This window comes from Cherax quadricarinatus, chromosome 78 (genome assembly GCF_038502225.1).
Source record: "Cherax quadricarinatus isolate ZL_2023a chromosome 78, ASM3850222v1, whole genome shotgun sequence".
Classification (NCBI taxonomy): Eukaryota; Metazoa; Arthropoda; class Malacostraca; order Decapoda; family Parastacidae; genus Cherax; species Cherax quadricarinatus.
In genome coordinates, this window is record NC_091369.1 from 17,891,591 (window position 1) to 17,904,243 (window position 12,653).

The window sequence follows — 12,653 nt, forward strand, 5'->3', positions numbered from 1 at the left end:
ATCTCACTCAATAAAAGTTACACCATGAACACCAAAATTTATGCCATGAACACTAAAAATAAAAACACGAATATCGAAAATTACATCACGATCACCAAAAATTACATCTCGACGACCAAAAATTACAACGTGATCTTCAAAAATTATATTGCAATCACCAAACATTATTTCACGAACTCCAGAAATTACATCACAAATGCAAGAAATTACATTTTATTTATCTATCCTAGCAGGCTCTTGGGGCAGATGCTGGTCTATTCCAAACAGTTTGTGAAAATTTACCACTCTCTAGAAAATCTCCCAACTCCTGCTCCAAAAATCTTACTACTAGGAGATTTCAACTTGTGACACTTAACATGGAGGAGTATAACAAACAATGTTTAAGCGGAGATCACCCCAGGAGGCAACTCGGATGAAAATTCACACACACACACGAAGTATTAAATCTCTGAGCCAAATTCACCTTAAACTAGCAAATAGTAGAGCCTACAAGACTAGAAAATACGCTGGACCTCATTTTCACTAACAACGACGATCTGAAAAGTAATATAACCGTGTCAAAGACAATACACTCAGATCACAACATAATGGAGGTACAGACATGTATGCACAGGGCTCCAGACTAGCAAAATGTGAGCAGTCATGAAGGTCTCTTCACGAAATTCAATTCAATAACAAAAATATACACAATGGGATCAAGTAAATCATGTCCTAAATGAAACAACCTGGGAAGATATCCTAAACCATACGGATCCGAACATTTGCCTTGAAAAAATGAATTATGTGGTTCTTGAGATCTGCTCAAGACATATTCCATTAAGAAAAAGAAGGAAAAATGTAAACTAGAAAGAGAAAAACGTTCTCTATACAGACGAAGGCAAAGAGTCATAGAGCTGCTGAGTTGGGCCAATATATCTAAAATATGAAAGGAGGCACTAGTCAATGAAATTGCAAATATCGAACTTAAACTGAAGGAATCTTACAGGAGACATGAATCAAAAGAAGAACTAAAAACCATAAAGGAAACTGAAAAAAAAAATACTTCTATTATGCTAAATCTAAGGGAAAAACAACATCCAGTATTGGGCCCCTGCTTAGGCGGGATAGGACAAACACAGATGACAGCCAAGAAATGAGTGAGATACTAAAGTCCCAGTATGACTCAGTGTTCAGCGAGCCGCTGCCCAGACTTTGGGTTGACAATCCAAATGAATTCTTTATGAACGAGACCCAAAATTTGGTCATCTCAAAAATCTTGGATATTATTCTAACTCCACAAGATTTTGAAGAGGCAATAAATGACATGCCCATGCATTCTGCCCCAGGCCCAGACTCATGGAACTCTGTGTTCATCAAGAATTGCAAGAAGCTCCTATCACGTGCCTTCAGCATTTTATGTAGAGGGAGCATGGACACAGGGGTCATCCCACACACACTAAAAACAACAGACATAGCCCAACTCCACAAAGGTGGCAGTAAAGCAATTGCAAAGAACTACAGGCCGATAGCACTAACATCTCATATCATAAAAATCTTCGAGAGGGCTATAAGAAGCAAGATAGCCTAGATACCCATCAGTTACACAACCCAGGGCAACACTGGTTTAGAGCAGGTCGCTTCTGCCTTTCCCAGCTACTGGACCACTATGACAAGGTCCTGGATGCTGTAGAGGATAAACAAAATACAGATGTAGTATACACAGACTTTGCAAAAGCTTTCAACAAGTGTGACCATGGTGTAATAGCACACAAAATGCGTGATAAAGGAATAACAGGAAAAGTTGGTAGACGGATTTATAACTTCCTGACAAATAGAATACAAAGAGTAATAGTAAACAGAATAAAGCTCCATGTAGCCACGATAAAAAGCTCTGTTCCACAAGTCACAATACTCGCTCCCATTCTATTCCTCATCCTCATTTCTGACATAGAGATGTAAGCCATAACTCCGTGTCTTCCTTTGCGGATGATACCCGGATTACCATGATGGCAGTGACCTCCTTGGTAGATAAGACACATAGGCAACATTTAGGCAACTTTATTCCGAAACGTTTCGCCTACACAGTAGGCTTCTTCAGTCGAGTACAGAAAGTAGGCATGAGCAGTAGAGATGTGAAGACGATGTAATCAGTCCATCACCCTTGAAGTCGTAGATTTGATATTGTCAGTCCCTCAGCCTGGAGAAGTTCTGTTCCAAAGTCTGGAACTAACTGAAGATCAAGCGACAGTGTTGAGACTTAAATACTGTCGGAAGGAGAGGTCCATCAAGGGTGATGGACTGATTACATCGTCTTCACATCTCTACTGCTCCTGCCTACTTTCTGTACTCGACTGAAGAAGCCTACTGTGTAGGCGAAACGTTTCGGAATAAAGTTGCCTAAATGTTGCCTATATGTCTTACCTACCATCACAAATTACTTAGTTTCAATATATTATGGAATTACCCAGTAAACTGCAATCAAGTCTCTGTCCCAGACTTCCGCTTGGCCGATTTCATGGGACTAAAAAATTACCTGAATGGGCTATATTGGGATGATCTCGCTATGGGTCAGGTAGCTGGTGGAGGCTGCCAATATGACATGTTTCAGAGCATAGTTCTAGCTGCTCGGACAACTTTTGTTCCGAGTAGGGAAATTAGATTTAACAAAAATGATCCCAAATGGATGAACAATAGATTAAAACATCTCATTGATCAAAAGAGAAGCATATATAGGCGTATCAAAAGAAGGGATGAGCCATTAAGAAATAATATATTCAATTAAAGAGAGAAATAAAAAAAGGAATAAGAAAAGCAAAAAAAGATAATGAGGCTAAGGTCCCAAGAGATTCGAAGACTAACCCAAAAGGGTTCTTTCAGGTACACAGAAGTAAGATTAGGGACAAGATAGGCCCACTTAAGAGTAACTCAGGTCAGATCACTGAAAGTGATAAGGATATGTGTGAAATTTTCAATTCCTCTCAGTTTTTACTCATGAAGACACTAGCGAAATTCCAGAAATAATAAATTATGTAGATCTGGACGATAATAAACTATGTACGATTGCGGTAACTAGTGACATGGTCCTCAGACAAATAGAGAAATTAAAACCTATCAAATCCCCAGGCCCTGATGAATTATTTGCAAGGGTTTTAAAGGAATGTAAAGAGAAACTTAGCATACCTTTGGCTAATCTTTTCAACATATCGCAACAAAAGGGCATAGTGCCTGATAAGTGGAAAATGGCAAATGTAATACCTATTTACAAGGCAGGTGACATGTCATTAGCTTTGAACTATAGATCAATAAGCCTTACCTCCATAATGGGAAAATTTATGGAATCAATAATTGCCGAGGCAAATCATAGCCATCTCGAAAGGCATAAATTGATAAATGAATCTCAACACGGTTTTACTAAGGGGCGTTCCGTTCTTACGAATTTACTAACATTTGTCGCTAAGGTGTTTGAGGAGGTAGATCATGGTATTGAATATGATATTGTGTATATGGACTTCAGTAAGGCTTTCGATAGAGTTCCACATCAGAGGCACACGGAATAGGAGGAGAAATTTTTTCCTGGGTAGAGGCATGGCTGACAAATAGGCAGCAGAAAGTTTGCATAAAGGGGGAGAAATCAGAATGGGGGCACGTCACAAGTGGTGTTCCTCAGGGGTCAGTGTTGGGCCCGTTGTTTTTCAAAATTTTCATGAACGGCATAGATGTGGGAATAAATAGCGACATAAGCAAATTTGGTGATGACACCAAAATAGACAGTCCAATTCTTTCTAATGAGGACATTAGTGCACTCCAGGATGATTTGAATAGACTGATGCAATGGTCGAAGTGGCATATGTAGTTTAATATAGACAAATGCAAATTTCTAAATGTTGTACAGGACAATAACCATGTCAGTTATAAACTGAATAGTGTAAATCTTAATACTACTGATTGCAAAAAGGATTTAGGAGTTCTGGTTAGCAGTAATCTGAAACCAAGACAACAGTGCATAAGTGTTCGCAGTAAAGTTAACAGAATCTTTGGCTTCATATCAAGAAGTAATAGAAGTCCTCAGGTTATTCTTCAACTCTATTTATCCTTGGTTAGGCCTCACTTAGACTATGCTGCACAGTTCTGGTCACCGTATTACAGAATGGGTATAAACGCACTGGAAAACTTACAGAGGAGGATATCAAAGCTGTTACCATGTATCAGAAATCTTCCCCATGAGGATAGACTGAGGGCCCTGAATCTGCACTCTCTAGAAAGGCGTAGAATTAGAGGGGATATGATTGAGGTGTATAAATGGAAAACAGTAATAAATAAAGGGGATGTAAATAGCGTGCTGAAAACATCCAGCCAAAACAGGACTCGCAGCAATGGTTTCAAGTTGGAAAAGTACAGATTCAGGAAGGACATAGGGAAGCACTGGTTTGGTAATAAAGTTGTGGATGAGTGGAACAAACTCTCTAGTACCGACATAGAAGCTAAGACCTTGTGTAGTTTTAAAAATAGGTTGGATAAACATATGAGTGGGTGTGGGTGGGTGTGAGTTGGACCTGACTAGCTTGTGCTACCAGGTCTGATGCCGTGTTCCTTCCTTAAGTGGAAGTAACCTGAGTAGGTGGTCATTGTTCTAAGCCGGGGGTGGGATGGACCTGCTTCGCATGGGTCAGTAGACCTGTTGTAGTGTTCCTTCTTTCTTATGTTCTTATGAGACTCCAAGCGCCCATCAACCAAAAATTCGAATGGGCCTCTCAAAACAATATGAAGTTTAATGAGGAGAAATTTCAACTACTCAGATATGGGAAACTCGAGGAAATTAAAAATGTATCAGGGCATACGAGTGGAAAGGTAATGTGCAGTGCATGTGAGTGATACTGTTAAAGGATCTCGCCTTCAAATACCACAACAATGTATCTACCTCATCTGCTAGGAAAATGATAGGATGGATAATGAGAACCTTCAAAACTAGGGACGCCAAGCCCATGATTCTCTTCAATTCGCTTGTGCTCTCTAGGCTGTGTGTGTGTGTGTGTGTGTGTGTGTGTGTGTGTGTGTGTGTGTGTGTGTGTGTGTGTGTTTGTGTCGTGCCGTACACGTAAGACTGGTCAATTAGCAAGAACTCTTTTAAAATTAAGTTCTTTCTAAAATTTTCTTTTATATGTTTAAGGTTATATTTTTTTCATTTATGTTAATATAAAAATTAATAATTTTGCACCTAAAGAACCTTAGACAATTTACCTAACCTTATTATAACAAGTGGAATTTAATTTAGCCTAATTCAACTAAATATATTTTAGGTAAGTTTACAATAATTTAAAAATAAACAAACACAACGAAATATATTTCTTTCGATAGGCTCAGAATGATTTTTGCTAAATTACTGCATACACAAATTTCCGCTTGCATTTTAAGGCAAGAAGAGTGTTGCTACAATTTAAGCCAAAATCGCAAGTTTTACCAATTCGGCACGACATATATAAACTAATTTTTGTTTCTGGATAGGGAAAGAATGATGTTGTACGAGCCAGAAGAAGACAACGAGGACCACAAGGAAAGAGTTGTGTCGCTGCAGGCGCATGAGATAGCCCACCAGTGGTTTGGCAACCTAGTTACCCCTCGATGGTGGAACAACTTGTGGCTAAGCGAAGGCTTTGCTACTTACCTGCATCTCATCTCAGTTAGCTATGTTGGTAAACAGCAGCACTTGTATCATGCATGTTGCACGTGTGTCATATTTGGATTACAGAAGTGATCAAGGTCCCAGGACTGAAACACTTTCGAATAAATAATTCCTAGTGTTTGCTAAACCAAATTCTAAACCAAATCTTGCATGGTGGGGAAGAATTTTGCATGACGGGAAAACTCGTTCCTAACTTGCATGGTGCATGACAGTGTAGCTAACTTAGTGAAGTGGAAAAAGATACTTATGTACAGTTCAGGACACTTATCAAAGGAAACGTTTCTCCACGAGTGACTTCTTCAGTCCTAATACTGAGATAACATTAGTTCCACTGTGTGATAAATGGTTTAAAAACCGACAAGTTGAAGATTGAGACACTTATGCAACATATGGGAATCTTTATTGAGGAATCGTTTCTCCACACAGTGGCTTCATCAGTCCAATACACAGCAGAGAGGAGGAGTTTGAGGTAATCAGTCCCTCAGCCTATGCTGCACTTTCTACAAAACTGATGGACTGAACACATCGACTCCAGGCTGAGGGACTGATTACCTCAAACTCCTCCTCTCTGCTTTGTATTGGACTGATGAAGCCACTGTGTGGAGAAACGATTCCTCAATAAAGATTCCCATATGTTGCGTAAGTGTCTCAATCTTCATTAGTTCCACTACTACTACTACCCAAGCGACACTCCACCTAACTACTGACTGAAGAAGCAGCTCGTGGCGAAACGTTTCCCGTAATAAATGTCCTGAACTGCACATAAGTGTCTTTTTCCACATCTTGTCGGTATCACCAGACCATTTCTCCAGTTTAGTGATGTACTGTACCTGTGATGTGCATGTTAGGGAAGGTATGTAGATGATGGATTGTGCTTTTATCGTGCCTGTTACTGTAGTTGTCTTTATGTACAGTACTTGTGACTGTAATAAAGTTGGTAGAATTACCAACTAATGTGACATTTTTATTATGGCAACGTTTCGCTTTCCAGGACCTTTATCCAGGAGCTTTAACGGCTTGATAAAGCTCCTGGAGAGCAAAACGTTGCCACAATAAAAATGTCACATTAGATGCACTTGTGTCCTTTTACTTTACAGTACTTGTGACTCCTGGTGAAGCTCTGTAGTAACTGGGTTCAGGTAATCGCTGAATGTGAGCAGTTACTGATTGAAGTTATTTACTGTGTGTAAATATTTACTAGTGTAGGTAGTTACTTAGTGTATTAAAGTTGGTAGAATTACTGACAATATGTTAGACAAAAGGACACAAGTATGTAAAACTTACTGTGTGTAGGTAGTTTCTCTGTTTATAGTTAATCAATGCAGATGCTGCGTGTAGATAGTAACTGCATGTAGATAGTTACTGTGTATAGGTAGTGTGCAGGTGTTTTAAATTCTACACTTAGCAATTCAAAAACAGATTATAACATTTATTACTGAATCAGTAAATGCAGTAGGATTGACGGCAGATAAACGGGTTTAACTCGCTGGATGGGAGAGATACTTAAACCAAGATCATCATATGGTGGCTGGTGGCCCGGTGGCCTGGTGGCTAAAGCTCCCGCTTCACACACGGAGGGCCCGGGTTCGATTCCCGGCGGGTGGAAACATTTCGACACGTTTCCTTACACCGGTTGTCCTGTTCACCTAGCAGCAAATAGGTACCTGGGTGTTAGTCGACTGGTGTGGGTCGCATCCTGGGGGACAAGATTAAGGACCCCAATGGAAATAAGTTAGACAGTCCTCGATGACGCACTGACTTTCTTGGGTTATCCTGGGTGGCTAACCCTCCGGGGTTAAAAATCCGAACGAAATCTTATCTTATCTTATATACTTTGATATAATTAACCGATATCCACACCTTGTATCGCCTAACATTACCTCAGACTGACTACCTTATGACTAGTTTTCAACGCCTCAGACTTTTTATTACAGTATAACTAACTTCCAATAGCTCAGACTTTCTACCATACTGTGACTAGTTTTCAATAGCTCAGATTTTTTATTACGCTATTACCAAATTTTGACAGCGCACATTATGTACCACACTATAACTCAATGGTCGTACCACAGACTATGTACTACACTATAACTCAATGGTCGTACCACAGACTATGTACCACACTATAACTCAATGGTCGTACCACAGACTATGTACTACACTATAACTCAATGGTCGTACCACAGACTATGTACCACACTATAACTCAATGGTCGTACCACAGACTATGTACTACACTATAACTCAATGGTCGTACCACAGACTATGTACCACACTATAACTCAATGGTCGTACCACAGACTATGTACCACACTATAACTCAATGGTCGTACCACAGACTATGTACTACACTATAACTCAATGGTCGTACCACAGACTATGTACCACACTATAACTCAATGGTCGTACCACAGACTATGTACCACACTATAACTCAATGGTCGTACCACAGACTATGTACCACACTATAACTCAATTGTCGTACCACAGACTATGTACCACACTATAACTCAATGGTCGTACCACAGACTATGTACCACACTATAACTCAATGGTCGTACCATAGACTATGTACCACACTATAACTCAATGGTCGTACCACAGACTATGTACCACACTATAACTCAATGGTCGTACCACAGACTATGTACCACACTATAACTCAATGGTCGTACCACAGACTATGTACCACACTATAACTCAATGGTCGTACCACAGACTATGTACCACACTATAACTCAATGGTCGTACCATAGATTATGTACTAGACTATAACTCAATGGTCGTACCACACACTATGTACCACACTATAACTCAGTGGTCGTACCATAGATTATGTACTAGACTATAACTCAATGGTCGTACCACAGACTATGTACCACACTATAACTCAATGGTCGTACCACAGACTACGTACCACACTGTAACTCAATGGTCGTACCACAGACTATGTACCACACTATAACTCAATGGTCGTACCACAGACTACGTACCACACTATAACTCAATGGTCATACCACAGACTACGTACTACACTATAACTCTATGGTCGTACCACAGACTACCTACCACACTATAACTCAATGGTCGTACCACAGACTACGTACCATACTATAACTCAATGGTCGTACCACAGACTACGTACCACACTATAACTCAATGGTCGTACCACAGACTACGTACCACACTATAACTCAATGGTCGTACCACAGACTATGTACCACACTGTAACTCAATGGTCGTACCACGGACTACGTACCACAGTATAACTCAATGGTCGTACCACAGACTATGTACAACACTATAACTCAATGGTCGTTCCACAGACTATGTACCACACTATAACTCAATGGTCGTACCACAGACTATGTACCACACTATAACTCAATGGTCGTACCACAGACTATGTACCACACTATAACTCAATGGTCGTTCCACAGACTATGTACCACACTATAACTCAATGGTCGTACCACAGACTATGTACCACACTATAACTCAATGGTCGTTCCACAGACTATGTACCACACCATAACTCAATGGTCGTACCACAGACTATGTACTACACTATAACTCAGTGGTCGTACCACAGACTATGTACCACACTATAACTCAATGGTCGTACCACAGACTACGTACCACACTATAACTCAGTGGTCGTTCCACAGACTATGTACCACACTATAACTCAATGGTCGTACCACAGACTACGTACCACACTGTAACTCAATGGTCGTACCACAGACTATGTACCACACTATAACTCAATGGTCGTACCACAGACTACGTACCACACTATAACTCAATGGTCGTACCACAGGCTACGTACCACACTATAACTCAATGGTCGTACCACAGACTACGTACCACACTATAACTCAGTGATCGTACCACATACTATGTACCACACTATAACTCAATGGTCGTACCACAGACTACGTACCCCACTATAACTCAATGGTCGTATCACAGACTACGTACCACACTGTAACTCAATGGTCGTACCACAGACTACGTACCACACTATAACTCAGTGATCGTACCACAGACTACGTACCACACTATAACTCAATGGTCGTACCACAGACTACGTACCACACTATAACTCAATGGTCGTACCACAGACTACGTACCACACTATAAATCAATGGTCGTACCACAGACTACGTACCACACTATAACTCAATGGTCGTACCACAGACTACGTACCACACTATAACTCAATGGTCGTACCACAGACTATGTACCACACTATAACTCAATGGTCGTACCACATACTATGTACTACACTAAAACTCAATGGTCGTACCAGAGACTATGTACCACACTATAAGTCAATGGTCGTACCACAGACTATGTATCACACTATAAGTCAATGGTCGTACCACAGACTATATACCACACTATAACTCAATGATCGTACCACATCCTATGTACTACACTAAAACTCAATGGTCGTACCAGAGACTATGTACCACACTATAAGTCAATGGTCGTACCACAGACTATGTACCACACTATAACTCAATGGTCGTACCACAGACTATGTACCACACTATAAGTCAATGGTCGTTCCACAGACTATGTACCACACTATAACTCAATGGTCGTACCACAGACTATGTACCACAGTATAACTCAATGGTCGTAAAATTAATTGAGAGCAATTCAGTAAAGGATTATCTTGATAGTTTGTATATACACTGAACATTCATTGTGTCTTTGCTAAATAATAATTATAGATGGATTCGAAGGTAATAATCCCAGCAAAAACTATATTTAACTGAAATCACAATGAAAGTATCTTCCCTTGAATTAATGTGAATATATATCCACGAGGACGTATATCTCCCGCATCCTTACTCCACATTTTCAAGATTCACTGATTGTCTTTAATAATACTGTACATGTACTATTTTTACATAATGCATATTAGTTACTCAATTTACTGTGAATATTCTAACATTCCCACTAAGTGTATGCATGTTGATTCTGTTGGTGGTTACGATTTTGTTCGTGAGGACACAGAAAAATGTCTGACGCTGGTGTACCAGTGTTGTTGCTTCGTATCAGGTATCAGTAATCAACCAGTCGTTGAATACAAGTGTAGAATCCGTTGATATTCTGGTACTGACAAACACTGATTAAGCATTCTCTACCTTACTGATAATAGTTATTATGTATGATACTGATGCCCAGCTTACCATTGCTGGGTATCTGCATCAACTGTTGACTTATCGATACTGCATATTTGTGGTTAATATTCTCTGAGATAGGAATCTTATTCCTTTTTTAAAATAATGGATTACAACATAGCATCCTTGGATAAAGGATCACACCATAGGATAATTGAACTGTGTTGGCCATTCTGTTACTATATAGATAAACACGTTCAGGATTATTAACGATAGCGAGAGCCATCCTTCTAATGTTAATCCGCAGTGTGTTACCCCGAGAGAGTTCACAGAAAGAACTATACAAGGCTAATGATATTCGACGACTATGTTTTTTTTTGTTCTGCTCATAGAGGTTCCTGCAGCAGCAAAATATATTACGATCATCTGTCCTCATTCATCTTTACAGTAACAAAGCACCCGAGTTCTAAGTCCCTCCCAGACCTTTGATGAAGAGTTTTGACACGAATTATAGCAAAGGATTTTTCACGAACTCGTGAAGCAATGGAATAGTCTCTTCTTTAAAGTTATTAGTGACAAATCAATTAAATTCTAGAAGATAGAGTCTACAAACCACTGTCCTATACAATCAGTGACCATCTGTACTGTCAGTATTTTTGAGCTACACACGATTAATTCTCCTTCAGATTAGTCATACTAAAGAACTAAAACATGAAGGCTGCGCCGCTCTAAATCTCACTGAGCCTGGAATCCTCCTCTTATATCTAATTATACTATGGGGCCAGGGTCTCTAATTATATTTGAGTCACAGTGATAGTTCAATTCCCTATACATGTCTTCGTCACTATGAATTATAATAAAGAGGATGTTGGTGTCGATCAGAGTATATACAATTCAGTTTCATGATATTTTTCCAGTGACATTATGAAATCCCGTTTGAGTGACAAGAATTAATAGGATTTAGAGACATAACGGAATTCAGTTCTTTCGATGACTGTCAATGTTCTTTTGTAATGTTCTTTTGATGTTTCGTCTTTTGTTTTTGTTTTAAACTCTCTTCCTTGTAAATTGGACAGTTTTGACCAATCGTTAAGTTGCAATTGGGGCGAGAAATGTAGAGAAGGCACTATCTTCTGCCTTCTCTACTCTTCTTACTCCAGAAAGTAATTTGATAATAGTCCAAGATGGATTGAAATGTCATTGAGTTCTTCTCCTAAGAGAGGGTATTTGGGGAATTGTTCCAGCCATGTTAATGTGAATTTTCATTCAGCATCTGGCCCACCAGGAAACCTTATCAGTCTAATACGGAAATAATGATATCCTCAAGAGCAATAACATGAAACAAATCTTCATCAGATGAAGACCTATTATTGGTTCCTGAAGGAGGATCTGTAATGTACAAGTTGGGGTCATTTGTCCTATGATGAGGGCCCGATAGTTCCATCCCACTGCCGAAGATGGATGATTACAATCCTACCATCGATGTGCCATACACCCTATGACGGGCATGCGGCATGCCTTCATGTTCTCGTGTGATGTAGTAATTATATACATCAATGATGGGTAGCTGGTGTCTTCTTTCCACTGTTCTATATGATTCTTTTTCTTCCCCACACCTCAATAACCTCGTCTTTTCTCAGGGCAAAACCCGACACTGGACAGAATCCCGAGCACTAGTGTGACTAGGTCTGACTACCACCTCCGGCCTGCCGAGGACATAGTCATGCTTGTGATGACTGATGAATAGAGAATGAAAATCTTACAACAGAAAATATAGTACAAAGGCTTCGTAACTAACAGAACTTCCTATACGTTGGGCCACTTCTTAATTTCGTGTCAAACCTGACCACTACTTACAT

At 39.7% G+C, this 12,653-nt stretch overlaps 2 protein-coding genes across 2 annotated transcripts in view; one reads left to right on the forward strand and one right to left on the reverse strand.

Moving 5' to 3' along the window:
• The window catches only part of LOC128701482 (inactive hydroxysteroid dehydrogenase-like protein 1), a 375,829-nt gene that overhangs the window by 193,114 nt on the left and 170,062 nt on the right, over positions 1 to 12,653 (reverse strand). The window lies entirely within an intron of this gene.
• The window catches only part of LOC128701496 (uncharacterized), a 186,708-nt gene that overhangs the window by 95,008 nt on the left and 79,047 nt on the right, over positions 1 to 12,653 (forward strand). The window contains exon 10 of the mRNA XM_070101522.1: positions 5,482 to 5,656. Coding sequence (XP_069957623.1) covers positions 5,482 to 5,656 — 175 coding nt within the window. The remainder of the gene's footprint in view (positions 1 to 5,481; positions 5,657 to 12,653) is intronic.